At 36.8% G+C, this 26,603-nt stretch overlaps 14 protein-coding genes across 14 annotated transcripts; 7 read left to right on the plus strand and 7 right to left on the minus strand.

Moving 5' to 3' along the window:
- Positions 1 to 68: 68 nt before the first annotated feature.
- Positions 69 to 3,257, minus strand: FDP41_011233 (uncharacterized protein; the record flags this gene model as incomplete). The annotated part of the gene is made up of 3 exons (XM_044701619.1): positions 69 to 1,409; positions 1,474 to 1,621; positions 1,690 to 3,257. 3 exons carry the CDS (start codon positions 3,255 to 3,257, stop codon positions 69 to 71), a joined length of 3,057 nt encoding a protein of 1,018 aa, XP_044567016.1.
- A 545-nt stretch (positions 3,258 to 3,802) lies between these two features.
- On the plus strand, positions 3,803 to 4,912 carry FDP41_011234 (uncharacterized protein; the record flags this gene model as incomplete). Its single annotated transcript, XM_044701620.1, has 1 exon — positions 3,803 to 4,912. The coding sequence occupies one exon, from the start codon at positions 3,803 to 3,805 to the stop codon at positions 4,910 to 4,912; it is 1,110 nt and encodes a 369-aa protein (XP_044567017.1).
- Positions 4,913 to 5,016: 104 nt separating this feature from the next.
- On the plus strand, positions 5,017 to 7,098 carry FDP41_011235 (uncharacterized protein; the record flags this gene model as incomplete). Its single annotated transcript, XM_044701621.1, has 1 exon — positions 5,017 to 7,098. One exon carries the CDS (start codon positions 5,017 to 5,019, stop codon positions 7,096 to 7,098), a length of 2,082 nt encoding a protein of 693 aa, XP_044567018.1.
- Positions 7,099 to 7,345: 247 nt separating this feature from the next.
- FDP41_011236 (uncharacterized protein) lies at positions 7,346 to 9,412 on the plus strand (the record flags this gene model as incomplete). The annotated part of the gene is made up of 1 exon (XM_044701622.1): positions 7,346 to 9,412. One exon carries the CDS (start codon positions 7,346 to 7,348, stop codon positions 9,410 to 9,412), a length of 2,067 nt encoding a protein of 688 aa, XP_044567019.1.
- Positions 9,413 to 11,085: 1,673 nt separating this feature from the next.
- On the minus strand, positions 11,086 to 13,284 carry FDP41_011237 (uncharacterized protein; the record flags this gene model as incomplete). Its single annotated transcript, XM_044701623.1, has 3 exons — positions 11,086 to 11,401; positions 11,485 to 11,611; positions 11,685 to 13,284. 3 exons carry the CDS (start codon positions 13,282 to 13,284, stop codon positions 11,086 to 11,088), a joined length of 2,043 nt encoding a protein of 680 aa, XP_044567020.1.
- Positions 13,285 to 13,526: 242 nt separating this feature from the next.
- FDP41_011238 (uncharacterized protein) lies at positions 13,527 to 14,975 on the plus strand (the record flags this gene model as incomplete). Its single annotated transcript, XM_044701624.1, has 1 exon — positions 13,527 to 14,975. The coding sequence occupies one exon, from the start codon at positions 13,527 to 13,529 to the stop codon at positions 14,973 to 14,975; it is 1,449 nt and encodes a 482-aa protein (XP_044567021.1).
- A 27-nt stretch (positions 14,976 to 15,002) lies between these two features.
- Positions 15,003 to 15,311, plus strand: FDP41_011239 (uncharacterized protein; the record flags this gene model as incomplete). Its single annotated transcript, XM_044701625.1, has 1 exon — positions 15,003 to 15,311. The coding sequence occupies one exon, from the start codon at positions 15,003 to 15,005 to the stop codon at positions 15,309 to 15,311; it is 309 nt and encodes a 102-aa protein (XP_044567022.1).
- A 247-nt stretch (positions 15,312 to 15,558) lies between these two features.
- On the plus strand, positions 15,559 to 17,943 carry FDP41_011240 (uncharacterized protein; the record flags this gene model as incomplete). The annotated part of the gene is made up of 3 exons (XM_044701627.1): positions 15,559 to 15,706; positions 15,909 to 16,330; positions 16,471 to 17,943. The coding sequence occupies 3 exons, from the start codon at positions 15,559 to 15,561 to the stop codon at positions 17,941 to 17,943; spliced, it is 2,043 nt and encodes a 680-aa protein (XP_044567023.1).
- Positions 17,944 to 18,061: 118 nt separating this feature from the next.
- On the minus strand, positions 18,062 to 18,373 carry FDP41_011241 (uncharacterized protein; the record flags this gene model as incomplete). Its single annotated transcript, XM_044701628.1, has 1 exon — positions 18,062 to 18,373. The coding sequence occupies one exon, from the start codon at positions 18,371 to 18,373 to the stop codon at positions 18,062 to 18,064; it is 312 nt and encodes a 103-aa protein (XP_044567024.1).
- Positions 18,374 to 18,538: 165 nt separating this feature from the next.
- Positions 18,539 to 19,174, minus strand: FDP41_011242 (uncharacterized protein; the record flags this gene model as incomplete). Its single annotated transcript, XM_044701629.1, has 1 exon — positions 18,539 to 19,174. The coding sequence occupies one exon, from the start codon at positions 19,172 to 19,174 to the stop codon at positions 18,539 to 18,541; it is 636 nt and encodes a 211-aa protein (XP_044567025.1).
- Positions 19,175 to 19,462: 288 nt separating this feature from the next.
- FDP41_011243 (uncharacterized protein) lies at positions 19,463 to 20,574 on the minus strand (the record flags this gene model as incomplete). Its single annotated transcript, XM_044701630.1, has 2 exons — positions 19,463 to 20,123; positions 20,195 to 20,574. 2 exons carry the CDS (start codon positions 20,572 to 20,574, stop codon positions 19,463 to 19,465), a joined length of 1,041 nt encoding a protein of 346 aa, XP_044567026.1.
- A 1,017-nt stretch (positions 20,575 to 21,591) lies between these two features.
- FDP41_011244 (uncharacterized protein) lies at positions 21,592 to 21,879 on the minus strand (the record flags this gene model as incomplete). The annotated part of the gene is made up of 1 exon (XM_044701631.1): positions 21,592 to 21,879. One exon carries the CDS (start codon positions 21,877 to 21,879, stop codon positions 21,592 to 21,594), a length of 288 nt encoding a protein of 95 aa, XP_044567027.1.
- Positions 21,880 to 21,925: 46 nt separating this feature from the next.
- Positions 21,926 to 23,875, minus strand: FDP41_011245 (uncharacterized protein; the record flags this gene model as incomplete). The annotated part of the gene is made up of 1 exon (XM_044701632.1): positions 21,926 to 23,875. One exon carries the CDS (start codon positions 23,873 to 23,875, stop codon positions 21,926 to 21,928), a length of 1,950 nt encoding a protein of 649 aa, XP_044567028.1.
- Positions 23,876 to 24,459: 584 nt separating this feature from the next.
- FDP41_011246 (uncharacterized protein) lies at positions 24,460 to 26,538 on the plus strand (the record flags this gene model as incomplete). The annotated part of the gene is made up of 3 exons (XM_044701633.1): positions 24,460 to 24,604; positions 24,756 to 26,142; positions 26,247 to 26,538. 3 exons carry the CDS (start codon positions 24,460 to 24,462, stop codon positions 26,536 to 26,538), a joined length of 1,824 nt encoding a protein of 607 aa, XP_044567029.1.
- Positions 26,539 to 26,603: the final 65 nt, after the last annotated feature.

A 26,603-nucleotide genomic window follows, 5' to 3' on the forward strand; every position in this document is an offset into this window, starting at 1 on the left:
AGGCGTGTTTGCCCAATGCAACTGATGATTGATAAAGGTGGAATTGTTGCAGTTCAGAAAAGATATAGCTAAGGTGTTTGTAAAAATTCTTCGAAAGAGGGAAGCTTTTTGTGTGGCGCCTTCTTTTTAGAGAAGAGGAGAGTCATGGTCTTGAGAGAAAGACTCTTTTTGTGTGATTGTTGTTCGCTTTTAGATGTGGGAGTGGATGGTGAAGATCGATAAGCCCAATTCACCACATCAATGGAAGATGGTCTCGTGGATACACTTGACTCAGTTTCAGAGTAATCATTGTCGTGCACGCTAGAACCACTATGCAAACATTTCATGTGGTGAAACATGTCTCTAAATTCTTCCTCTCGAGCTGTGAGCTTGATTGAAAACTTCTTGTCGTTAAAAAAGAAGAAAAATATGGAGGGTTGATTCAGGTTTTGTTCCAGAGTGGTCAATGCGAGAGGGAGTGTGAAAAGTGTTTTTCTTCGACGAAGGAGGGTTTTTTGTTTCCTAATTACTAGATTGGATCCAGAAAATTTGATTGTCACATCCAGATTTTCGTTACTCTCAAGAGCAACCTCTTTGGGCGCATGCAAAAGGAGAGCTTTAAATCTTTTTCTCTTCTTTTCAGTGCTTGCCCTTGAGAGTTCATTCACGTTTTTTGGAAGACCAGAGTGTTGAAGTGTTGTGTTAGTTGTTGGTAAAGCCAGTTGTGTGACGCCGTTCCCAGAAGGCTTACCAGCAGCTAGGAATAACGTGCTTGGGGAGTGATGACCGTTCGGACTGTCCTGAGTCGAGCACCAGTTCGTAGCATCTTTTGACTGGACCACACTCTTTGATGACTGAGCTGGAGTGATCTCTGTATGTTGTGATTGAGGCGATAATGACAGCAAACTCATTTTCTCGAGAAATTTTGGGCTTTGCTCATTTGTGTTTTCATGATCCAGTCTCCTTGTCAAGCTTGTATTTCTCGCATTTGAGGTTTGTTGTTGCAATGGAGGAGAGCTTGACTGACCACTGTTAGAGTAGAAATCCTCTCTACTCACAAATTGCGTTTCGTCACCATGTGACAACAGTGTCATTTCTGGCTGTGGAGAAGAAGAAGAGTACAGATCTGACTCATGCAAGGGACCAGAAGATTGTTGAAATGAGGCGGGTGAGGATGAAGATACTCGAGGTGTGGTAACACCAAGTCTTGGACTCAAATATGCAAAACGAGGAGAATAATGCATGACCAGAGAGCTTTCAGTTCTTGGAGTCAAAATGCTTGGTGAAGGTGACATAAAGACCTTACAAATGGGATATCCAGTTTTCTTTCGTGCAGCATTAATATCAGATACAAATCTTGTCAGGTCCGTGAGACTGTTCAGAGAAAGTTTGTTTCTGCATAAATTGAAATTACAAAGTGTTGTATGATTCTACATGGACGAGATATGCAGATGAAAATATTATTGTAATACGTAGCTCATTACAGCAACTCACCTTAATAGATTCAAGTAGTTTTACACATGCTTCTTCTGCCATATTGTTATTGTTCATATTTAACATGACCAGGCCATGGTTGATTAGGAGAGCGTTTGCCATATGAAAACCTCCAGCATCCGAGATTTCATTTCCGGACAAATCCAAGCTTTTTAGGAGTGTTCCATTGATCAATTCGGTCAATACTTGATATGAAAAAACGAGCGTTCTACTCACCATTTTAAAGACTTGCAAAATGAGAGATATTTCGAAATGACAATAACTCCCTTATCACCCAAAGAATTGCAACCCAAGTTGAGAGAAGTTATTTTGGTTGCTATTGTTGTGAAGCGAGCGAGGCCTTCCAGTTGAACATTATTTTTCCACAAGTCAATATTTCGCAAGTAGTTTTTGTTTTCGTCGTTGATTAATGATCGCAAAATGTTGATGTTTGTGATTGAATTGTCAAAACATTTGAACGTCGCTAAATAGGGAGCGTAGTGCTTGGAAAAATTTGTAAAGTATGTTAGACCTTCATCTGAAATGTAATTAGAGCTCAAATCCATCTCTTCCAAATACAAAACAGTGTCTTGGTCCTTGAATGTTGAAGCAATGCAAGCAATTCCGTCATCTGAAATTTGGTTTTTTCGTAGGTTCAACACTTGCAATGACTCACAAGCTACCAATAAATATTCTGAAAGTTGAGACATGCTTGCTTTTGTAATGAAGTTATCTTCCAAATCCAAAATTTTTAGCTTGACCTGATTTGCAGCAAGACATTTAAATAGAGGTGTGGCATGTTCAAAATCTTTTAATCCACACTTTTTGAGCCTCAATTCTTTCAAATTGCTTTTGTGTGACGTAATATTAAAACAAAAGCTATTCCACTCATAAGATTCCGTATTATTTTGATCAAAAAGAGTATTTTGCCTAATAATTTTTTCGACAATGCTTTTTCTATCGCTGCTTCTACCACTTCTTGGAGAAGATGTTCTTGGTCTGGGCAGCGATAAATCTGCCGGTTGTGGCAAAATTTTAAGAGGAGGAACGAGAGGACTGACGTTCGGCCTGGATTGTGCATTGACATTGGATCTAGGAGAATATCTGGGAGAGGTGCCAGATGATGATGCTCTTGGTGAAATATTTTGCAATTGTTGATTGCTGACATGTAGAGGATTGGTTAAATCAAGTTTCGGAATTGTTACAGGTGATATTCTTGGTCCGTTGGTTGTCTCGTTTACGTGATGATTTGCTGATTTATCAACCACAGGTTGAATTTCATTATTGTTGCTTCTGCTTTCGAATCGGATCAGAGGTGATTCCGTGTAGAGATGTTTCAGACCTGACAAGCTTTTGCTTTCATTTTTTTTGGGCGTTTGATGTTGAGGGGAAATAGATGATGGAGAATGCTGCTTATTGCGTGGTGAAGGTTTTGGCTGAAATTCATAATCACTCTCTTCAAGGATCTTTTGAATGTTCGGATTTTGTTTTTGAACGAGTTTCAAGGGTTTACTTTTTGAAAGGAGGCCCTTTATCGGATCATCAGGAGATTGCTTTTGTTCCCTTAACTGATCACTAAGACTCATCAAAGAGCTGAGTCCTGGCAGATCATTTTTCTTTCTACTGTTCTTACTAACTTCATTATTCGATGGGTAGTGATTTCCAACTTTCTTATTTCCTTCCATAGGAGGTGCTCCGACGGAATCCGTTGGAGGGTATTGTTGCTGCTGTTGCTCCTCTCGAGAAGCGTCATCCGACGAAGCCTTACTCAATTTCATTAAGGGAAAGAATTTACGTTTTTTCATTTTTTTTTAAATAAAATTAACGTCCAGTTCCAAATTCAAATATTTCCAAATACAACGAGAGGAATAAACACTTGGAACTCGTACGAACGTTTTGGTTTTGTTGTTTTGAATTGATGTAATCCAATGTTTGAAAGAGATGTTCATGGTGCAACTCCACGGCATATTTCTTTCAGGATGGATCTATGCAAGGGAAGTGTCTGATTTGTTGATATGGAAAAAGGACGTCTGGTTCTTCCAGATTCTATATAATTCCTTGTTTGACACGATCTAGATCTTTGATTCTCTCCAATTCTTTGAATGTTGTGACAAGTCTTTAAAGGTCAACATTCTAAAAAAGACAAGTCTTTCAAATTAGTCGTTTTTCCATTTTTCTCCACTTGCCGTTACTATGTGTGAAACAAGACACTGCGTGTAGGGTGAATTCAAATGTATTCAACATTAAGAGAAAGAGAGTTAATCAAGATTCTTATTTCCAACCTTTCCTTCTCAAAAACAATACATTCAAAACACTCTTTCAACTTTTCCTTGCAAAAATTCAACTCAATATGGTCGAAATTAAACAACAACAACAACAATCATTGCCAACCTCTCCTCTCAAAATCATGATCTGTTCAGGAGAGAATGACGATTTGGGACATCAATTGGCAGAGACTCTCGTCAAGAGAGGAGCCAAAGTCACTCTCTTGGTTCATCCCAATCACACTTCCTCCAACTATGTGAAACATCTCACAGAGACCATTGGATGCGAATTTGTTCTTGGTGGAGCCATGGAAGATGAACCTCTCGAATTGGTGAAAAAGCTTCATGGTCAGAATGTGATCATTTCTGCCTCTCTTCGAAACTCATTGTTACATCCCATGGTACAATACAAAACTGATATTAATTTGTTGAAAACTTGCCACTTGTATGCCTTGCAACCCAACAGTGATTTTCGTTGTTTCATTCCATGTCAATGGTCCTTTGATTTTACCAAATTCACCACTCCCGTAGTAAAGCAAGAAGAAGTTGAATGGAATTGGATTGAATGTAAGAAGGGATTCTTGCAAATGTTGAGAGCAGACAATGGTGGAGTTCCCTATATGAGTTTCTTCACTGGATTTCCAATGGACTTTTTAATTGAGTTTCTTGTGGATTCTGTGAATAAGCAAATCAAGTGTTATGGAGAAGATTGGAATGATTATCAAATAGTGTGCACCTCCATCAATGATATTTGTCAATTGGCTTCAGAGAAAATTCTCCATATCAATCCATTGAGTTCCTTCTCTACTCAGGAATTTACCTTTTATGGAGAATGTTGTTCTTTGAAACAAATTGCACAACATTTGAATTACAAATTGACTCTATTAGGTTCAGTCGATGATTGTACCCGTAAAATTACAAATTTAAGGGACAAGATCCTTCAATGCGATCATCATGGATGTGAAAAGGAAAAGTATGAATTGGCTTGTCTCTTGATCATGCAATTCATTGCGAGTGGAAATTTTAAGAATTACACCTTCTCTCCTCAACCAGGGTACACTGTGACGGGTCCAACGAGTCATTTAGGTGGTCCCATGATCATGGAGAAAAAGTATGAATTTGATCGATTGGAGAACTTGGTGAACAAGATTGGTTCTTCTTCAAGTCAAGTAAAAGGATTGACCCCGAACCAATAATTAATATATATAAACAATAAAGAATTTGAAAGTCTCAGTCACTCAACTCGATTGTTTCTTGATAAAAAAAGCAAATCTAGAAAATAAAGGATCAAACAAAAAAAATGTCAAGTTCAACACTCAAACACTCGAATGATGAACACGAATCATGGAACGAGAGGCAATCGAATCATCAAGAGCATGGTCTTCCGATGGACTGGAGAGAATTATTATTGGAGAGCGCTAATGGATCTCTATTTATTCATGAAATTGTACCCTATTTGGATTTGAACTTTCTTTTGAATATCATGTATTTCGTTTCAAAAGATGTAGCAAGGCTTATTCAACAACAAAATCATCACACGTTTGTTGTGAATTTAAGAAAAATAACAAACTTGAAAGTATTGAAGAAAACAAAGCAACACAAGAAAAAAAGTTCGACCGTTCAATCAAAAATCAAATCAATGATGCATTTGGCAAATGGATTCAAATTTGAGATGCCTTTGGACATGCACAAACAAATCATTGACAATGTAACCACAATTTTAGAGAGGGCTGTTCACAATAAGAAGGAAGTCGTTGTGTCCATTCATATACCATCCTATTACAGCATCAATGATGCAGTTAAAGAAATTTTGAATGGTATTGCACAGGCTTGTAAAAGGTCAACAGATGTAATGGACACTCTCTCTCTACATTTATCAGGTTACGTAAAGGCATATGTCGATGTTACTCCTTTCTTGAATCTTCGTGTGAAACATTTAAAACTCCTTGATTGTGCAATGGACAATTTTTATTCAATAATGGAACATAACTTGGTTTTTGATCGTTTAACAATTTCTGGTCCCTTCACATATACAGATGTATTTGATATTTACAGACTTAAAGCACTAGAGAAAAAGAGCCTAATAATACGACCTACCTCACCTTTCACACTCTCAAACGGAAAGTATTTTGAACAGTATATATTACCAATTATTGATTGTATTGAATTCTCAAAATTGACAATTCACCTCGACAAATCTCTCCCTATGCCCCTATTACAAGTGAAAACGAAAAGTATTGATTTGTATCAAAGCAGCTCTATCTCGAACACTTGTCTTCCTAAAGTGATTTCTCATAACTGTGAATCGTTGAATTTCAGCCAAGTTAGAACTACTTTTACAACCTCAAGTTTTACTACTTTAAATGTTTTGCCAAATTTGGCTTTTTTGAAATCACTTTCATTGACATCGTGTCACATTACTTTGAAATGCGACAAGAATGAGAAAAGATCATTTGATATGCCAAATCTTACCTTCTTGACATTGGAACGCTGTATATTCACTTTTGGAGAGGAGAATAACCTATCCTCCGCAGACAATCCTTTCTTTATTTCTCTACTACAGATTCCAAACGCCGTAACTGTTTATTTGATAGAACTGGGATTGAAAAAAGTACCAAATGTGAACAGCTTGAAATTGAGCACTCTTTGTTTGAAGGGCAATCCAATTAATGATGATACTTTTGATATCAATTTTGTCATGCAATATCCAACACTGAAAAAGCTGGATCTACAATGTACCAACTTTAAATATTTCAAAACCATAGAGCCACTGTTTGACAAATTTGAACACCTTGATCTCAGCATTATTCCCCTCACAGACATTCTCGTATCATTGAATGGACATGCTAAATTATTTTCTTTAAACTTTCTCTATGAGACCGAACGAAACAAGTACTTTGAAAGTTCAACATCATGCTTCAATGGAAGCGATAGAGAAATTTATGAATCTCTAAAAAACATTCTCACCATGAAAAAGTACAAACATTTATTTTCAGATGAACTACCCAGCGTTGAATTTATTAGAAATTCAAAAAAGTCACATCTTCATTCTCTAGACAATACTAATGTTATCTTTTGGAATGTGCTCTACTCTAATAATGCAGCACGAGTTAATAATCCCAGAATGGGCACGGTGATCATTGATATCCTAACAAACGCAACACAATTTGCTATTCATCTCACTCCTTCATTGACAAAATTTAACAATGGGCAAGAATGGATTTTTATTGCATTCTGTTATCGGAATCACACGTTGCAAATGGTTGAAAGACTCGACTCGACACTCATGGAAACACATATTCCAACAATTCTTTCGAGTTGGAGTTACATTTCGTCTCATAGAAATGCCGTTCAACAATTAAGAGAGAAATACAAGATCTGAGTCGACTCAGCACAAATTAGTTTAGGAATTGTTATTCATTTTGGTAGAGCAATATATGTATCACATAGTACATAACTAGTTAGAGGTTTGAACTTTGACCATATGATGACAAGAGAAAGAAGGTCGTTGCGACCGTTACCCAAACTTGGCGCCAAAACAAATTCGAACCGTTTTACAGAATTTTTTAAAAAAAATTAATGCATCCACTTTTCCATCTCCTCAACCATCACAACAACAACAACCACAGATGCAACATCCATCATTGATGCCTGGAGGATACATGACGCCTGTATCTTCGTATTCTGGAAATGCGACTACCTCTTCTCCTCCGATGCTCTTGAACAATTATGCCACAACCCCCACAACCCCCACAACGAATCAACCAACTTGGGTTTCCATGCCGTGCCAAGGTCGTCCATCAACACCAGTTGTCATGAGAGGATGCATCACCACCTCGAATCAACAGTCAGAGATGCTGAATTTAGCTCAACAATCCTATCAACCACAAACGCAGGTAATGAATAATCATCCATGGATGGCTACTAATAGTAGTAGTTTGAACTCACAACCAAACATCACGACGGCTCGAAGACCTGGTTGTCTACCTGAGAGTGGCATCCCGACGAATCCAAAATACTTGCAAGAGCTCGAAGGAGCTGAATTTCAAGTGTACGCTCCAAATAAGAGGTACAATAGAAAGAAAATTTGTTTTGAGGTGGTCAAGGATTCAAAACCCAAACTCGACAATCGATGGCAAACCGAACATCGAGAGAACTTTGGATACTATACTTGCTTGGGTGCGAGCTGCGATTGTGGAGCGAGCGTAGTGGTGGATCAAAATACCTCTGTTCCTTTTGCAGGAAACGTTCCACCCTCCACTCCTTACCAATACGCTGAGCCTGCAAAGAATAACAACACATACAACCCAGAGATTTATCAACAAGCTGCTGCATTTGTCACAAACACGTCACAAGCTGCTGGTACAACTCCTCAATCCAATTATGAGGCAGCCGAATTTGCAGACGCATTCGCCGATGAAAATAACAATGCAAAATCTCAACTAAAAAAGAAACAAGCGAGTTTAGGAAACACCTCGACACAGAAAAAGCCATCTGCTGAAACTGCAACTACCTCTCAAACCAAACCAGAAGCTCCACAATTGACAGAATCCATCGAACGAAAGAGTAGAGGTGCCTATCAAAACAATGACAGCAACAATGCCAACAAGAAAAAGACCAAACAAGAATTATATGCAGACGTGTACAGCAAGACCTTGTCGAAAATTCAAGAAAAGGAATTTAACCAAAAGAAGCAGCTCATGACCAAACAAGATGTGGTCAAAGCCAAGATAGAAGAAGAGGAAAAACTGAGTTTGGAACGAAATCAAAAAGAGTTGAACAGTTACATGAATCGAGGAGAAAAAGCTCCATTTTTCCCATTCGGTTATTGTAACACAACACCGGTGAGTGATAAGAGTTATATGGTGACCTATAATGTTGGTCCTCGAAACTCCACACAAGTGGCCAAAGATATTGTGGCACGAAGATCCAAAACACACGAATACGACGGATGGAAGAAACTTCTCGTCGATCAAGAGGACTTCAAACAATGGAGACCAAAAAGTTATTACTGGAAGACCTTTGACCGATTTGACAAGTACAATCATCCAGACGAAGAACGAAAAGAGAGACACAGTTATGGAGCGACTGAGGATGACCTTAAAGCCGCTACCACGACGGAAAGCAAATCGAAAAAACAATCTAAAAAGGAGCAAGACTCTAAAAAGACGGACAAGATTGTGTCACAAGCGGTCACAGAGGAACAAGTACCTGTTTCATCATCAACCATTGAAGAGAAGGGAAAGACACCTAATACAGAAACGGCAGTCGACAAAGTAGCAACATCTGCTGGTCACGCTCCAGAAGATTATCAACAACAAATGCAACCACCTGTGCCGAATGGAGTGTATTATTCGAACCAACAGCAACAGCAACCATTCTTTTATCCAGCTCAATCTCAAACACCGCAGTCCGGTGGTATGGTGCAAGGAATGAATGCCAACGGTTGTTTTGATCCTTATGGTCAACCACAAATGGCAAAATGGGACACCAACAAACGAGCACCACATGAAGGACCATTGTGCAACGATTTACAAGGAATGCAATTTGCCAAATTTATTCCAAAGGACTTTTCTAATTTCAATCCCAAGCACTACAAGGGCCTCCCTACACATTATCTCAATTATATAAGGCCAGCAGGGAAAATTACTCCAAGCAATGATGTCATTTCCGAGTGTTTCCATTTCTATGATTAGAGTTTGTATATTCGTTGCAATATGATCATTTATCTACATTTGAATTTTCAAATATTCATACAATTTTACTCTCAAATACAACAATTCCGGATCAACGGCAATGTACAGAACGAGTAATAAAATTGAAAAAAAACATAAATCCAATAACACTCCCAATCGACAGCCACAGCTGGAAGCATCACTTGATGTTGATCGACCAACATGACCATGACGACAAGTTGTTGTACGGTTGGCGGAATGTCGATGCATTTTTTAAAGTGAGTCCTTAATTAAATTCATTTGAGGTTGTGTTGGAGGCGCATGGCTTTTAACCCTTCCACCTATCGAAAAATAAAAATTGAAAGAGTTTCCCCTGTATTTTCAATCATTTATTAAGCAGCCTATAGGCTGCGAGTGTAGATATTGAATTTTGATTTTTGTTAGGGGCACCAGTTGAATTAGAAGCTGAGTGGCAAATAATAGTACAGTCCCTAATCCAGTAAAGGTGTGAAACAAAAACAAAATTAGTATCCGAGAATTCCACTTCCTTTGTCTCAAACAGATCAACTCATCCAAGATCGCTAATGACATTATATGTTCAACACGCAACATCTTCACCTTTTCGAAAAACCCAATCAAATTAATGACTTGTGCGTTTCTACATAAACAATGATTTAGTATAATATGGTTTTGAGTTCGTGTGCCAGGAAACATTTCAAATGTAAATTTACTCCGCATGCAGTACATTTGTAACCACATTTAGAGTTGATCTCTTGCAGTAAGCACAACAATTATGACTTTTGTCAGTATTCTCAATTGGAAAATGCTTTAGCAGAATCGTCTCTTTCATATGAATAAAACTCTACTAGTAGTTGCGTTTGGTCTTCATCGTTTAAAGTCCAATCTAATTCCGGTTCATTGTCTTGAGATGTTTCGGTGTTGTGATCCTTGTTGATCTGTTCGAGAGTCTGTGAATGAAATGATGTCATGAAACTTGCATCATTTGTGTAAGTGCTTAAATCTAGGAACAAGATGGGTTGGAGCCTTCAACACCATTACATCGCCAAAACCTGGGCAAAAAACCTTCAGCAATAAGAAATTCCTGAGAAATCATGATATTTTTTTCGTTTCGAATATAAAAATAGTTGTTCAATCGAGAAAGACATTTGATGCCCATCGAAATAGAACCGCCCCGAATCTTTTGAATTTTATTCAAGATTCAGTCCAGCCAAAAATTTTCGATAGGTAGAAGGGTTTATGATCGGTCATGGGTTTGTTGGAATAAGTGGTCACGAGAGAGTAACAACAAGTTCAACAACCACGACCCAAATCAAGAGGTGGTAAATCCAAAAAGTGAATATTTGAGTTGGCACATAAGCAGATGCATTAGAGCAAAAAGATGGAATGATGAAGCAAGCTCATCAAGTGGATTCTAATGATCAAGCAAAGAGAGGAAGGCATAAAGTGTCTTTTTTGAAATGTTCTTTGGATAATCTCAATCCAACTTCCTTTGGGAGCTTTGATTTACCAACTCCAAGAGCTGCTGCAATAAAGTTCAACATCCTGTTTGTCCAAATCGTTATTTTGTTTGTCAGAAACGTTACCTCTTCAAAAGCAAGTTGTAATTGCAAAAGCATATTCCAATAGTGCGGCAAATGTGATTTCATTTCAAAAATATTGCTTGTATAAACTTCCTATTGCTGAGAAATGTCATTCTCATTAGGACTTTCTTTTGAAATGTTGGTTGTGTTTGACAATGCTGGATACAGGTCTGAAATCATGTCAATACTAAAGTTTTGATTAATCACTGAAAAAGTATTGTCATTTTCCACAAGAAGCTCCATTTCTGGTTGTTGCATGGTGATGGCTAGAGAAGAATTTGGTTTTATCAAATTTCTATATTGATGTTTCAGTTTTTCAATCTTGTGTTTACGAGATTCTAATTTCTTCAAAATAGCTTGATTTGTAGGTTGTTGAGAAAGAGGTAACGAAAGGTCAGAACCGCTTGTACTGTTTGTTATCATTTTCAAATATCATAAAATGATTTGAAAATTGAAGAAATAATTATATAAAGAATCTTTTGGTTCACTTACCCACTATTCACAAAATTCGTGTCATGATTTGTTGAATTTGAATTGGAAACTGAAGAGTTAGATGCAAAAAATATATAATTAAGGCAAAATCGAGTTTTTAGAGAATTCCAAAAACTAATCCACTTGTCTGTTCAATTCAATAATCACCATTTCATTTTGTACAATAATAATTATTTTTGTGAGCTGCCTCTTCTACTTACCTAATTTTACAATGTAAAATTCTCTCTTCAATTCAATATACAATTTGGTAACATGTTTTGTTGGTAAGGAGGACAGCAGCGAGGCATTCTCTGTGGTAGCAATTTTTGCAACTTCCTTCTCTACAAGCTGAAGCTTGTTCAACAGAATAATTTTCTCAGCATCACACTCATTACTAAGCATGTCCAGTAAATGAGAATCATTCTCATTATGTTGTGACTGACATGCTTTTTTAAATTCCAAAAATCTATTCGATAATTGATAGTAGAAAGAGGAAATTTCAGTTTTAAAATTTTCTATGGCTTCCAATGTGAGATTTGGATTCTTCTCTTCAAGAATATCATACAAACATGAGGAGCGCTCTCCCAAAAAATTCTTTTGATTTTCCAAAAAATCCCTGCTGTCAGCAGAGTTTGAGGACTCAGCCGAGGTTGAATATGGAGAAAGCTCTGGTGTATTTGAGTGATGGATTGCTTGACCAGTAATTGCTATGGAATTATTGTTATTATTGTTCACACTCGTAGAATTGGAGATGGGGATTTGCAATTTCTTATTTGATGTTGCCCCATTATTCATAAAATGATTGAGTGTGGGTAGGCCATTATATTTTCGAACCATTTTCGATAATGTTCTGTCAATAAGATATTGAAATGGCCTAGTAATGGATTGTTGATTTCTGACACTTGTAGAAAACCATGCCAACAGTCCTGCATCTCTCACATAATTATCCAATGAATTAGAGTTGATAATGTGGGGTTTCATTTCTGCCTTGTGAGCAATTAATATCGTGTTAGGTATTAAATGAACTGGAATTTTCCCTCGCCATTGATCAATTGCAGAAACTGATTTCGCACTCGTAATGTCAAAGACTATTAAAATTCCATGACAATTTTCAAAATATCGAGAAACTGTTTTCTTAGAATGCTCACTGTGTGGAATATCTAAAATGTTCAATCTTACTGGAAACTGAATGGCAGTTTGCTTCTCAAGAGGAGCATTTCGGTATTTGCGAATTGGTTTTGAATACAAATCCACACCAATGGTGGGAATGTAGAGTCCATTGCTTGTCGGAGAGATCATCAGGGAGGGATGTTCATTGTTTTTCATGTACTTGTTAATGATGGCAGACTTTCCGACATTCGGACCACCAATAACAATAAACTTTAAATAATATTCTGGCTGTACATTGGGCACGATAGAATTGGTTAATGATTGATTTGTATTGAAAATGATATTTTGAATTTCCTGATTGAGCAGGTTTGTGTTGGTTGTTGTGGATGGTGATGATCTCAATGATGATGTAGTTTTTCGTGTTGCCTCAACTCCGTTTACACTCTGTTTTGGGATGGACTGTTGGAGTTGCATTACCGAATCCGAATTGTTGTTATGAGAGGAAATAGTACGACTTCCTTCCGATGAACGTTCATGTTTTAATTGTTGGCTACTTCCATTCCCATATTTATCATCAATCTTCTCCTCTCCGCTTCCATGAAAATTTGACGACGAGGTCGTGCCGTTCATAAGAGAGGAGGAAGATGATGATGATGAAATGTGTGCTCCTCCTCCTCCACTCAAACTAAACCTTTTCCACAAGTTTTTCATTTTTCTTTTTTGAGAGTTCCATTTTCCAATTTTTGAATGTGAAATGTGCATAAACCAGAAACTGAACAAACTCAATGCCAATCTCATCAATCCACTGAATATTGAAGCTGTTCTCTGTGGCTGTGGCAATGGTTTGATGAAGCATGCTTCGAGTGTTCATTGGCGGTTAGGAGATAACAAAAAAATATCAACATCAACATGCAAAGTCCCTTCCATCATGGTCGTCTTTGGGTGATACCGATATGAATCCTTTTGCAAGTATTAAGCACTATTTCCCAAACTTGGATCCCAATGTACTCAATGATAAAGATGTTTTGATCAAGTTGTTGGAGTTTGTTAAAATTATCACTCAGGAGAAAGAGAAAACTAAACAAATTCAGGAGGAAACAAGGCAGATGCAACAGAAAACAAAGCTGATGCAGGAGAAAACAAACCTCTTGATGGCACAGACAGAAATTGCAAAACTCCAACAAAGAATTCATCAGACGAAAAGACTGAGCAGCGCAAACCATTCCACCCCATCCAATCACGAATTTTATTTAAAAATCAAGGACTCCCTTACTCATGTCGATCAGCCTTATTGGTTAACAAGCTGCGATAAAGCAACAACAACTTGTAATTCACTTTTCGTCCAAAAAGCTTTTAAAACGGACGATGAGGTTCAAGATGCAATCCTCCAAATCCTTGAAAGAAATTTTTCAGAGCATGATTGTAAATTTACAGCTTTGGACACTAGAGATTATGTTACGATCGGAAACTACAAACCGTTCATGGTTCTTGTTTCCAAATGGCTGAACATCCATGACATTTCAGATTTGGCACAACAGGAAGGTTTGAGTAAAATTGTCGAAGCTGTTATTGAAGTGAAGGCTAAACTAAATGAGGAGGAACATATCGGGCAGGTGTTTAAATATTTGTATGAAGTGAGCAAGTACAACAAACATAGAAAAGTATTTATCGCAGCCTTGTTGTCTTATACTGAAATTCGGATTGTGCGCTTATACTTCAATGAAACAGAGGTTATCCATGAGATTAGTGCTCCTTTCGTATTATTTGATCCAAAGATTAAGAGCAATGATTACACTTCTCAAGGCCTCACCTATTTGTATTCAATGCTTCAATATGGTAATATTGAGGATCCAGTTCCAACTCCAGACTATTTTGTTACTGTAAAGAAATTATTGGGAACAGGTGGAACGTGTAACGTTTTTAAGGTTGTTATATCAGACTTCAAGACTCGAAAAAGAGATTGTGCTATGAAACTCTGTAACTCCCACCAAGACCATATATTGCAATCAATGAAAGATGAACAACAAATACTTGCAAGGATACAAGATATTCCACACACACCAAAGATGATCCACAAAAATCAGCATTGCGTTTTCTTTCCAGTGTATGAGCCCTTCGAAAACTTTATCCAAAACACTTTAGATGGTCAAAATATACTAAATTCTGTGGCGCCTCTAACTTCACTTCTCGAAGCAATTCACAAAAGAGAAATCTATCATAGAAATATCAAGCCAGAGAACATCTTACAAGATGCAAACGGCACGATTATTCTTGCAGACTGGGGATTCGCTATTGAAGAACGCGAATCTTTTTTTCAAGGATTCGCAGGAACAGCAGCTTTTTGTGCAGAAGAATATGTGAGAAATTGGATTGACAACAAAGGAATTGAATATAAGGCCTAAGGGAGTTTATTGAAATGTTTTTATGCCATGATATACCCACAAAAAAGATTGGAGTTAATATCCAAACTTAACCAACTGAAACATCAAGAGAAATTTCAATTAGCCCTTGATATTTGGAAAAACATCTCTGAACAAGATCCAACATTTAAGGCATATCTGAACGGTATTGTAGAAAGTACTGATCCTTATCAAGTATTGAGGGATTTTGTCAACTCGTATTTGGAAAATGGTGTTGATATTGGTGATGCTGACATTAGTGATATATCAGATGAAGAAATGATGGCAACATCATTTCTTAACGAAGATCCAAACCTCTTCGATCCTATTCAGAGGTAATTACTTCTTTGTTCCTTATTAGTACAGTTGTTGATGAAGTCTTTATTCATCCCTGCTGAACCCAAAACATGAACTCCAAAAAAATCTCTCTTGTTGTGTTGGCCAACAGTGAATGTTCAATAATGAATTTTTAGGAGAGACATAAATTTCATCACCCATAAACTCTACGAAAATGAAAACAACAACTTTTATTTTAATCACGACCATCATTGTTATCATCATCAATATTATCAATACGAGCATCATCATGGCCTCCGATGGAGTTCAATGGAATGTCTGTAATCATTACGAGGATTTTTCAATTGTTGAAAATACAAAATATATTTCACATCAAAGTTTGAATGATCAACAATTTCGTCGATATTTTACCATGATTGATGCTGTCAATTACATGAGTAAGTGATGTCAAACTCAATAATAGTTGGTCCATATTCTAAATTCAAAATATGGAAACAACTACATGATTTTCAAACCACATGTATTTATTAATTTTTGGTATTACAACAACAACACGGTTCCACCAATTTTTATGATTTCAATTTTTTTGTTAAATAATTCACACAATTCACAAATAATAATTCTAATGATGACGAACAGATTCTCTCAAAAACGAAACTTATCGAACCAAAGCCGAATGTACTCAAATCAATGTTCCACTCGATCACTCCGCACCTCAGTCCGAAATGATTAAATTATTTGTCAAGCGAATGAGAGCCGATTCCACAAAGAATGCTCCTCGTGCATTATGGCTATTAGCTGGAGGCCCAGGAGAGGCCAGCAATGTTTTTGATTTGGATATGGACTTGTTAGTAAAATTGTTAGGTGGTCAATTCGATGTTTACACAACAGATCATCGAGGAGTTGGTCGAAGCAGTCGTGTCACATGTGTCACAACACAAGCAGAAACTCCAGGAAGTGATGAAGGAGTTGTTATTAGTGAAAAGGAATGGACAAAGAATGGATGTGCTCAAGCTTTTGCAAATGAATGGCCTGGAAAAACTCATCTCTTTTCTTCAAAGGTAAGTTTTTGTGCAATGGTGCAATGGTCACACTGAGAATGTGACACTGTGATGCGCACCCAAATCGATCTTGAAATAATTTTGGTCAATATTGCCTTATTATTGAATTGCTTTTACAACAAACGTGAAATTTCAAACAGCAAGCTGGAATTGATATGGTCAAACTCATTCAATCCATCAATGCTCCTCAAAATCAACAAGTATTCGTATTGGGTCAATCGTATGGTACTGTTTGGGTTTCCAGAATGATTCGTTATTTAGAATTGACTGGTAATGAGGGTTTAATTTCCGGGTACATCATGGACGGAGTTGTCAATGTCATTGGAAAGCCAGCTCCAATGGGAATGAACGAAAAAGTGAAAACAGGAAGTCTTACCCTCAATTTATTTGATGAAGATTTCACAGCAGTTGGAAATGCTTTCATGCAACTTTGTGGTGGAAATTTCTCTGGAATTGCAACTTCTCAATTTGTGGAAGAAGGTCGTGACACTTCCATTCTTCACAACAAACAAGTTTACTTAAATTTCAAGAATGAATGTAAAGATAAGTTTGAAAAAGTTTTCAATTCAAAGAATGATGGAAATTTAATCTCCTATATGCACCAAATATTGAGAAGTGTCTATGTGAACGATACTTGTCGACCAGTTTCAGAAGGAATTTCACTTTTAGAATGGAAAGGAATTTTTGATCATTTAATTTCAGATCAATATGGTCGAATGCTCATTCCTGCAATTTTTTATCGAATGGATCGATGCGATGAATATGTAGATATTCCATTTTTACTTCATATCAAGAAGATTTTCATGACAACCACCACTACGACTACTACGACTACGACTCAGACAACACAAAAGGTACCTCTCATGTCACTTGTTCTTAGATACAATATTGCATTTTCTGAAATGTGGGATCCAAATGTGAAATTGGAACAATTAATGAACGAGTTCAATAGCTCAGAAATTTTAATGGGTGGAATTGGAGTTTCTCTTGCATCCAGATTGGATGTTACTCAATGGCCCACCTACACACTTGATGCTGATTATTTTCAACAAAAATTCACCACCAACACTCCTCTTTTAATCTTAAATGGTAATTTAGATCCAAATACTCCATTATGGTCAGCATTGGCACTTAATGCATCGATTGGTGGAAATTCACATGATCTTGTGATTATTCCATTCTCTGTTCATGGCACTTTGGAATCGAGTCCAACTGTTGGAGAGTCATTTATTCCTGTTGGAATGCAATTATTGGTCAATTTCATCACTATGGAACATCCAAATGTGTTTCTCATGAATCGAACTTGTTTGGATGAAATTAATTTCAATTTCACAGGATCCTATTTTTACAATCAACGAGTATTTGGAGTTTATAATCTATATGAAGATTCTTACATTTCAGATTCAGAAGTGCCCTATGTGAGTTTATATCTCACAGTTGGAATATTTATTGCGGTTTTAGCGATTGCTGTCGGCATTGTAAATTTCTTAATTTATTATATTGTCAAGTTGAGAGATGAACAAAAGTTGAGAAATGAAGAAAATGTTCCAATCCTAACAGCAGTAGATTCCTCTTCTGCATCGTTGGATGTCCGAAGAGGTTATCAACAATAATGCATTCCACCTATAATGAGCTAGCTCATTAAACGACGATTTCAATATTGAAATTTCATTCACACAAAGCAAATACATATCGACACATGTGGTGTAATATTTAACTCAACAACAAAGTTTACTTGAAAATGGTGACATCATAACCACTACACACATAAAGCTCTCCTGTCATTTCATTGATGCACATTCCATGTAACTTGACACATTCAAGAGTCAAGTGTTTAACCGATTCTCCTTCTTGGTTGGTAAGAATTCGAATGTCACCTTTTGGACCACTGGTCAAAATATAGTTAAAAACAGAATCCCACACAACACCATTGATCGTTCTTGTTGGAATATTGTTTGCAAACTCTTTTGTCTTTTTCCAAGAATAGTTGGTGGAATAATCGCTTTGCATCCAAACAGTCCCAACCTGTGTATAGACAAGCATGGTAGAGATCAAAACAGCTTGTGGTGAGACAAAGGACCACGAAAATGGAAGGATGGAAATGTGTGTAGGTGGCAACAGTGTTTGAATCTCGGTATTCTTGGAATCAAGTATGTGGATTGGAGGGAATTGATGAAAGTGACAACTCAAGTTGGTTCAAAAACATATTTACATCACCACACATGGTCGTAATTTGCGCTTGGATCTCGTCTTCAAGATGTTTCCCTCTCCAATAGGATGAGCCAAGCTCTGGAGGCCCTCTTCAGAAGCTTTTCTAGTTTCTCGTACCCAGAGTTCAAATGCCTCTTTGACATTCCATCTCGTTTTGGCAGAGGTTTCAATGACGTGAGGAATTCCCAAATCCTTTGCCAACATTCTCGCTTCCTGCATGAAACATTCTCGCTGTGAATCCAAGTCACACTTATTACAAACGAGAACCATTGGTTTCTCTTCGTGTTCCTTCACTCGTAAAATGTGTTCGTGAAATTCTCGGATGGCATACATACTCTTTCGATCAGTCACACTCAACACCAAGAGAAAAGCAGAGGCACTTCTCATGTATGAGTCTCGTAAAATCTTGTATTCGTCTTGACCTGATGTATCGACAATCTCCAACAAGCATGCCTTGTTATCAATTCGTGTTCGTTTCGTGTAAGAGTCTTCAATAGTTGGGTCGTATTCCTCAGTGAAGATGTGTTGAATGTATTGAATGGTGAGCGCCGATTTTCCAACATTTTCTGAGCCCACTACAGCAATGTGATATACTGTGAGGGTAGACAATGAGGATGTCATGCTGGTGGTCATGGTTGAAAAGGAGGTTGCAGAAGTTGAATGCTCCATCATCATTGGGGTTGTATTCTCAACAAGCGGCCAAGTGCGCTGGTGTAGTTCTTTTTTAAAGTTGAAAAATTCAGTTTTCTTCAAGACTGTTCACCATTTGAATCAATCTATATTTAGATAATTAGTCAGTGAACTTAGACAGTACGAGAAGAACTCAAGATTTATCTCCAATCTTTCAATGAATATTGCCACAATAATGCTCAACAAAGAGTCACTTCTCACAAAAAAGTCAACTATTCCGAGTGGAAACTCTTAAAATCCACTATTGAGGCTGTTTTCATTCAAATTTTCGAGCACTTTTTTTGCAGCAATTTTATCCAGTGGTCTTCTAAAAGTAACTGTGTCCATCTTTTTACAAATTTCAAAATCACAATATCCGCTCGATTGAGGTCGAAATAAAACAAGTCCATACCGAAGCATCGAATAAAAAATGTTCATAGGAATTTGTTCAATGAATTTCACGTATGGAACGACATGATTGGGTGCATTGAGAAGCATTTTCCATGCAGTGACAACATGCTCCTTTTCCCATAAAACAGGAGATGAAACTTGCGCTCTCAGTAATTTTCCATACAATTCTGGATATAGAACTTGTGAGAATTTAGATATAGTGGCACCTAGATCAGGATAATCTTCTACTTTTTGTTGAGTGGTGTAGTAAAGCTCAACAAATTTGCTTAAATCATGAAGTCTTCCTCCTAAAATGCTGTAAACTTGCTCAAAATCAGGAGGAGATGGAATTGGTTTTTCTTTTGAATTAAATTGGCACGAAAAAGAGGAAACAAATTTTTCATAGGCACTCTGAGCCTCATGTTTTGGTAAATCACCTAAACCAATGATTTGTAAATTATCTCTGAATGGAATATCCATCATGAAATCATAGTAAAATAAGGGTGAGCACGTCAATAATACTCTGTAAATATTGTGTTAATTCATGATCACAACTCAGGGAATGATTGTTTTTTGATCACACCACACACATACCTAATATTTCGATAATCACGAGTTAAGTTAATTAACCATAACATGAAATATTCCAATGCTCGTAAACCCACAACATCTCTGGTTAAAGAAGAAAATGCTTCCATATGATTCACGAAAAATAGGTGAGGCTTATTGGCAGGAATCACCACTTCCTTAAATCTTCGAAGAGCTCTTTTGAATCGATTTAAGGACTCTGATGCCTCTTGCTCTCTGTTTTTGGTGTCATTGGTGACCTCCTCAAGCGCATCTAGCTCTCCTCTCAATGTCTTGGCTAATCCACGAATAATACTCGCAATTGCATCATTGACATCAAAAGTTTTGTTCGAAAATCGTTCCTCCAAACCATGCACATCATCAAAAGGAGAATTTCTAATATCCATGTGTGTAAGTTCGTGAGGATATGCTTCCAAAACTGCCTTTGTAGCCAACTTGCTTCTCCCTGATTGGGGAATGCCCACGATTATCAAGAATCAAGATACTGTGATAGAAGAAACGTTTTCATCATATCCACCATGACGGAGTAATGATTCGAGATACTCAAATACTCAACCTTAAAAATTTACCAAATATTTACCAAAATTGGCCTGAAATCCAAATAATTCTCACCTTACTAGTTGGTAAATGTCACACCAAATACTATGAAAACTCAAGATTCAAAAAACCATTTCAAAAACAATCCCCAATCCTCACGGATTTACCAGCACCAATGGTGCTAACAATAAACTAATTAGATTTTTTTTTGTAATACCGATCCCACTTGGGGTCAATCAAACTTTCAATGAGGTAATTTAATTAAACAGGTTCGACGGATTGGATCGGATTGCTCCAGCGATTATTTTTGAACTTTCTATCAGTCAATCCAATCTATTTAAATTTCCTCAATAAAATTTTTAATGGTCTTTTCTGCAGGGACACTTTATTTGAAAAGATGGCTTGAACTTGGTCGAAATAATAGGGAGTAAGAAAATACGACTCTCTTTAATTCATAACAAAAGAAAATTCATTCTCTTACTCCAATCATGCAAATTCCGAGACAGCCCTTTTTAATGTGCGGCAGATGATAGTACCACTTATCACCTTAGAAGGATGGATGTATCAACAAGGGACATTTTATGTGACACCACCACAGCCTCCACGAATTCTCTGAATGGATGTGAAAACCGACCGTCAAATGTTGAGATGTCGACACTTTGATTTCAGACAAAAACTTATTGAGAAGGCTCGAATGCATGCATGCAAGGTTCATGGCATTCAATGAACATCATCTGGTGGCAACTTTGAACTTTGAATTGTTAATCATTCAAGAATTTGAGAAGAAACAATCTCTTATGAATAACGAACCATTCTGAAGAATCAGCCCTTCTCTCAGAGTTTCATCCATGACAAGTAATAATTAATCATTCCAGAGCGACCACATGAGCTTCTTTTTGCACCTTATACACCTCCAACCAGTTCAAATATTGCTTTGTTTGCTGCATTCTATGATACGTGTCAGAAAGATTCTTCAACAACTCAACAAAAAGAGAGAGAATCACTTTTTCCTTCTTTTCTTTCATCTCTTTTTCATTGAGCTCATTATTGCTGAGTTGACGAATCAATTCGGACAAATCTTTTTTCACTTGTGATGGTAAATTCACTTCATATTTCGAATAAGGTGACACATATTGTTGTTCCATGAGTTTCATTGTATTTAAATCCATACTTTTTCCAGTCTTATAATCATAAATAAACTCAAAAAAAGGCAATATTTTCATAGGAAAATTCCTTAGCAGAATATTCTGAAATGAGAGCATAAAATTCCTTATTGTGCCTCATGAGATGTTCCAATTCACCATTCTCTGCCTTTCTTTTTTTGAAAAGGACATGTTTGGCCAATTCCAACAGCATTACATTTCCACCACACACTTGTATAATACAAATGGAAATGAATACATCCATCACTGCATAGACGACACCAACGATGGTACTGGTAATTATATAAATAATCAAGAACAACAAGATCAACACAGTACAAATAAGGTCAATTCTCAAATAGAAAGGATCATCAAAAAGTAAAAACTTGTAAATACCAAATCTCTTAATATTGGTTCTATTCAAAATGGCATCAACAATAAACGTGCCTGTACTCATCAATACTGCAAGAATGACCACAGCAACACCAGTATAATTGATCCCTTGATAAATTTCCATCACCACAAGAGACGAAGAGATGGGAATGAGCACAACAATGTTGAATACAAGAGCAGCCAACACCGAGAGTAAAATTCCAGCTAGAGCCGAACCCATAACTCTGTGAACTTTGGTCCATGAATCCCTCGATGTGGTCTTGGTCATGAATGTGTATAAATTTCTTAAATAAAAGAATCGAATGGTTGTGGCAAAGTAAACAGCTACAACGACTAGAACAGAACCTAGTGGTACAATTCTGAAAAGGGAAAAACAAACTCGTTGTGAGAGAGAAGTATTACTCCAATTTCGAAGAATTCCAAAAATGGGTAAATAAGGTAATATCAATCGTCGCTTCATGGCATAGTTTTTAAACATTCCTGTCGAAAAGAATATTATATAATATAAAATAGTAATTCCAATAGCAATGTAACTTGCATAGTCTTGTTCATCCAAATCGATACAAATTGAGTATGGGCAATAGTTGCAATTCGATGCAGAAATCATCGAGAGAACACTATCGATCGTTTGATTGAATGTGACACTTCCTAATTCTCCACTCTGAAAGACTTGAGAAAGGTACTTTTGATCGTATAGAATCGATACATTCCACAATTTTCCAAAGACATCCATATCGTATGGTGTAAAATTTAGAAATGAAAATCCATATTTCATCCAAGCAGAATCTCGATTCAAAATATTCTCATTTCCACACTCTTGAGGAATGTTCAAATATTTTGTTTGATTTTGAATGGCATTTTGCAAAAAGGAGACCACAAGTGTTTCATTCCAACTCTCCATTGGGTTTACAATGGGTAAAAGAAAAACAATTCTTGGAGATAAGGGATAGATCCATAAATCCTGCAAACTGGTCCATTGTCCAGTGTGGTCTATAATTTCTGCATTATCTTTGAATCTTTTGAAAACACTCGGCGATGATGTCTGAATGAATGCATCGACATCCACCATGGTATTTCCAGTCAAACAATCCCGATTCGATGATATTGCCTTCGTTTTGATGTTGTAATTTCCAGGAAATTGACTTTTCATGAATGGTTCATTGAAGATTCTAAAATAAGAACTGTCCGATGAGATGGCCAAGATGGGAGGTGATGAAGAGGAGTTAGAGGAGGAATCGTTTGTCATCATTGGTGAAATTTTGTCAAACAAATCGTTCAAAGTCTCTGGTTTTTGAACAATGTGTTTGAATCGTTGCATGAACTTGTTCCTCCACACAAACAAGAAGACATACTCACTCACACCAATGACTCGAGAGGTTTTTAGAATTTCTTGTGATGACTTGGGGTCCGAGAGAATTGACAACAAGTTGAGTGTTTTCACATTTGAGAATGTTTGGAGGAGTGTGTTGGGTGATTGTGGTTGGAAACGTTGAGAATGAATAACAGTGATCTCCATGGAGAGGAATAGCAAGGCGGTGAGAAGAAGGTAGAAGGTTTTAGAGTGTGTTTGACAGCACCTATCACGATCACCATGGATGATTTGGAGCCAAGACATTTTTTGTGGAAGATGTCATGATGGTTCTGAATGTCGCTAAGATGCCATAGACGTTAGAAATGTTCACCAAATAAATTTCACTATTTCCTCGTTTGTGTTTCTTATTGGATCGCTGCATTTTTCCTTTTAATTTTCATTGTTTTTGTTTGTTACGATCAGTGATTCTTTCACTCGAAGATGCAAGTTGATGTTATTTACAAAATGATATCAGTTAGAGACATGCAATAGCTCAGAACTCAATGAGACCAACTTGTCATCAATGATTACATTCGACACTGATTTTTCACAATTCTCAATTGATCACAACAACTTGCTCAATGTTCTGAAAATCGTCACCTCACCGCATGAAATAATAGAAATAATTCTTTATACATAGCTGACATAACAATCCTCCAATGTAAGATAACTTATTAACATGTCTAAATAACACAAGGTGATATAGCTCAGTCGGTAGAGCGTTGGTCTAATAAGCCATTGGTCGTCGGTTCAATCCCGACTATCACCAATAATTTTTATTTCCAACAATTTAAATTGAGTAAATAACCCCGATACAAAGTCGGAACAGAACTAAACTCCGGTAAAAAATGAAGAGATTTCTCAAAGAGTTTTTTGCTGGCTCTCGGAGTGGTGATGATCAATCTCATGAAGCACCTCCCATTGAAGAGTGGAAGAAGGAAGATTTTGTCAAATGGCTCAAAGAGAAGGATTTTAATGATTTCATCGTTGACTGTATGTACACTTGTTTGAAATCATTAAAATCTATATATTTTGATGATCTAATAATAATTAAACTGTTCGTATCCTTCAATAATAATTTAAATGATGATTTATATGTGGCACCACTACTACAAACACACCACAAACACACTACCTCCAACAGCCGTAAGAGAGAGTTCTTATTTTGATGAAGTGCTTGATTTTACAAAACTCACTCTTCATGATTTGGTGGTGGTACTGCCCAACGATTCTGCAGTGGATGTTCTCAATGCATTGTCCGGTGATTATCCCTTGATTTATGAGTCTGTGAAAATCAGTAATAATAATAACTTTGATAATTATTTACAAAGTTCTGATTCGGTTCATGTCGTTCGCATGGATAATATGACTCAAGCGCTTCAGAATTTACCGAAAAGTAATGCCAATAGTAATGGAAAATATCAGCAACGCACAATCTCGAGCGATTTAGATTTCAACAATAAGAATCTCTCTCAAAGTACAAATTACGATGATTCCAATAACAAATCTTCTCCTCGCAACTCCGATGAAGAGGATGTATCATCTCCGACCTCATCCCGAACCACCTCTGTGTCAGCCAAACATGTGGAAGTGAATGCTTCATTGATTGAAAGCTTTTTACAGAGAAAGAGAAAAATATTTACTGAAAAGACAATTCCCTTTTCGAAATTTGACAAGGACTCGTGTCTTGCCAAAGATATTGAATTTCCAGCATGTCACAGTGAAGGCTTTTCATTAACACTTCCCAAATTTACCAAACTCTCTGCTCAAGAAAGCCATTATGTCGAGAATATTTTGGAGAAATTGAAAGCCATTGAACTGAGCTGTTCCAATGAGAATGAAAAAATTGAAGAAATTGCCCAAAATTTGGCAATACCTGAAAGATTTAAATATATTTATTTAAACCCAGAAAATATTGATATCCATGCATTGGACAGCACAAATGAAAAGCCATACATTACCATTCAATTGTTATTGAACTATAGAAGCGATCTCAAGGACGAAGAATACCCAGTAGGAGCCTTCTACTTTTCTGTCGCCATTGGATTGTTTTGCATTGAATGGAACGATCAAAGTGTGGCTTGTGTTCGAAGAAAGGATATTACCAACTCGGAATTTATTGAAATTGAAACCATTTATACGCTCTATGAAATTGATGCTTTACTAACAACTGTGTCAAAGGTTTGCACAGAGTGGAATTCTACAAGAAAATTCGACATCAAAAAGTGTAACCAACAACACTTTGTCGTTGACATGCTTCATCGGTTGAATATCATGTCCGTCATTAATCATAATCGATTCTATGAAGCGACAGAAACAAAGAAAAAGAAGAGAACAAAGATCAAGCAAGCATTTGCTCCCTACCTTAATTATGGACACTTTGGCACGTGGATTTCAATTTCTGCATCGTTATGGTACAAATTATTGTCGAAAAGTTCATCTGCGGAGTCTGAAAGCAACATTAGTGAAGACTTAAAACAAGCATTGTTCAATGCCATTTTCGAAGAGGAAATTTTAACTCCATCTACTGAGTAAGTATTACATGGAATAGTCATTGTGTGACATTAGTTTCAACGAAATTTGCCGTCATGTATGTGTATACTCCATTCTCTCATTTTCAAATTGTTTGAACCAGAATTGATTTGACAAGCATTCAGAACAACATTTCTAACGATGACAAACTTGTCATTCTACACTTCCCTTCTTCATCTTGCATTAAAGAATTTGGCTCATTGACCACAAGTTTTGGAATGAAAACTGAAACAGAACCAAATTTCACATTGTCTCTGTTGAGAGTTTTTTACAAATCCATGAAATCTTCAACAACAGATGATGAATTTCCTTCTAGCAACAGCACAACTGCACTCGTTTCTACCAAACCATCTTGCTGTTTGACCGGATACACACTTTCTCCACCCAGAAGATGACAAGAGTCGATTTCTTTCTTCAATGTTCAACAAAGCTGCCTTTTGTGACGAAAATAAAGTTGTTT

The sequence above is a fragment of the Naegleria fowleri genome (genome assembly GCF_008403515.1).
Source record: "Naegleria fowleri strain ATCC 30894 chromosome Unknown tig9, whole genome shotgun sequence".
In the NCBI taxonomy this organism is placed as follows: domain Eukaryota; phylum Heterolobosea; class Eutetramitea; order Acrasida; family Naegleriidae; genus Naegleria; species Naegleria fowleri.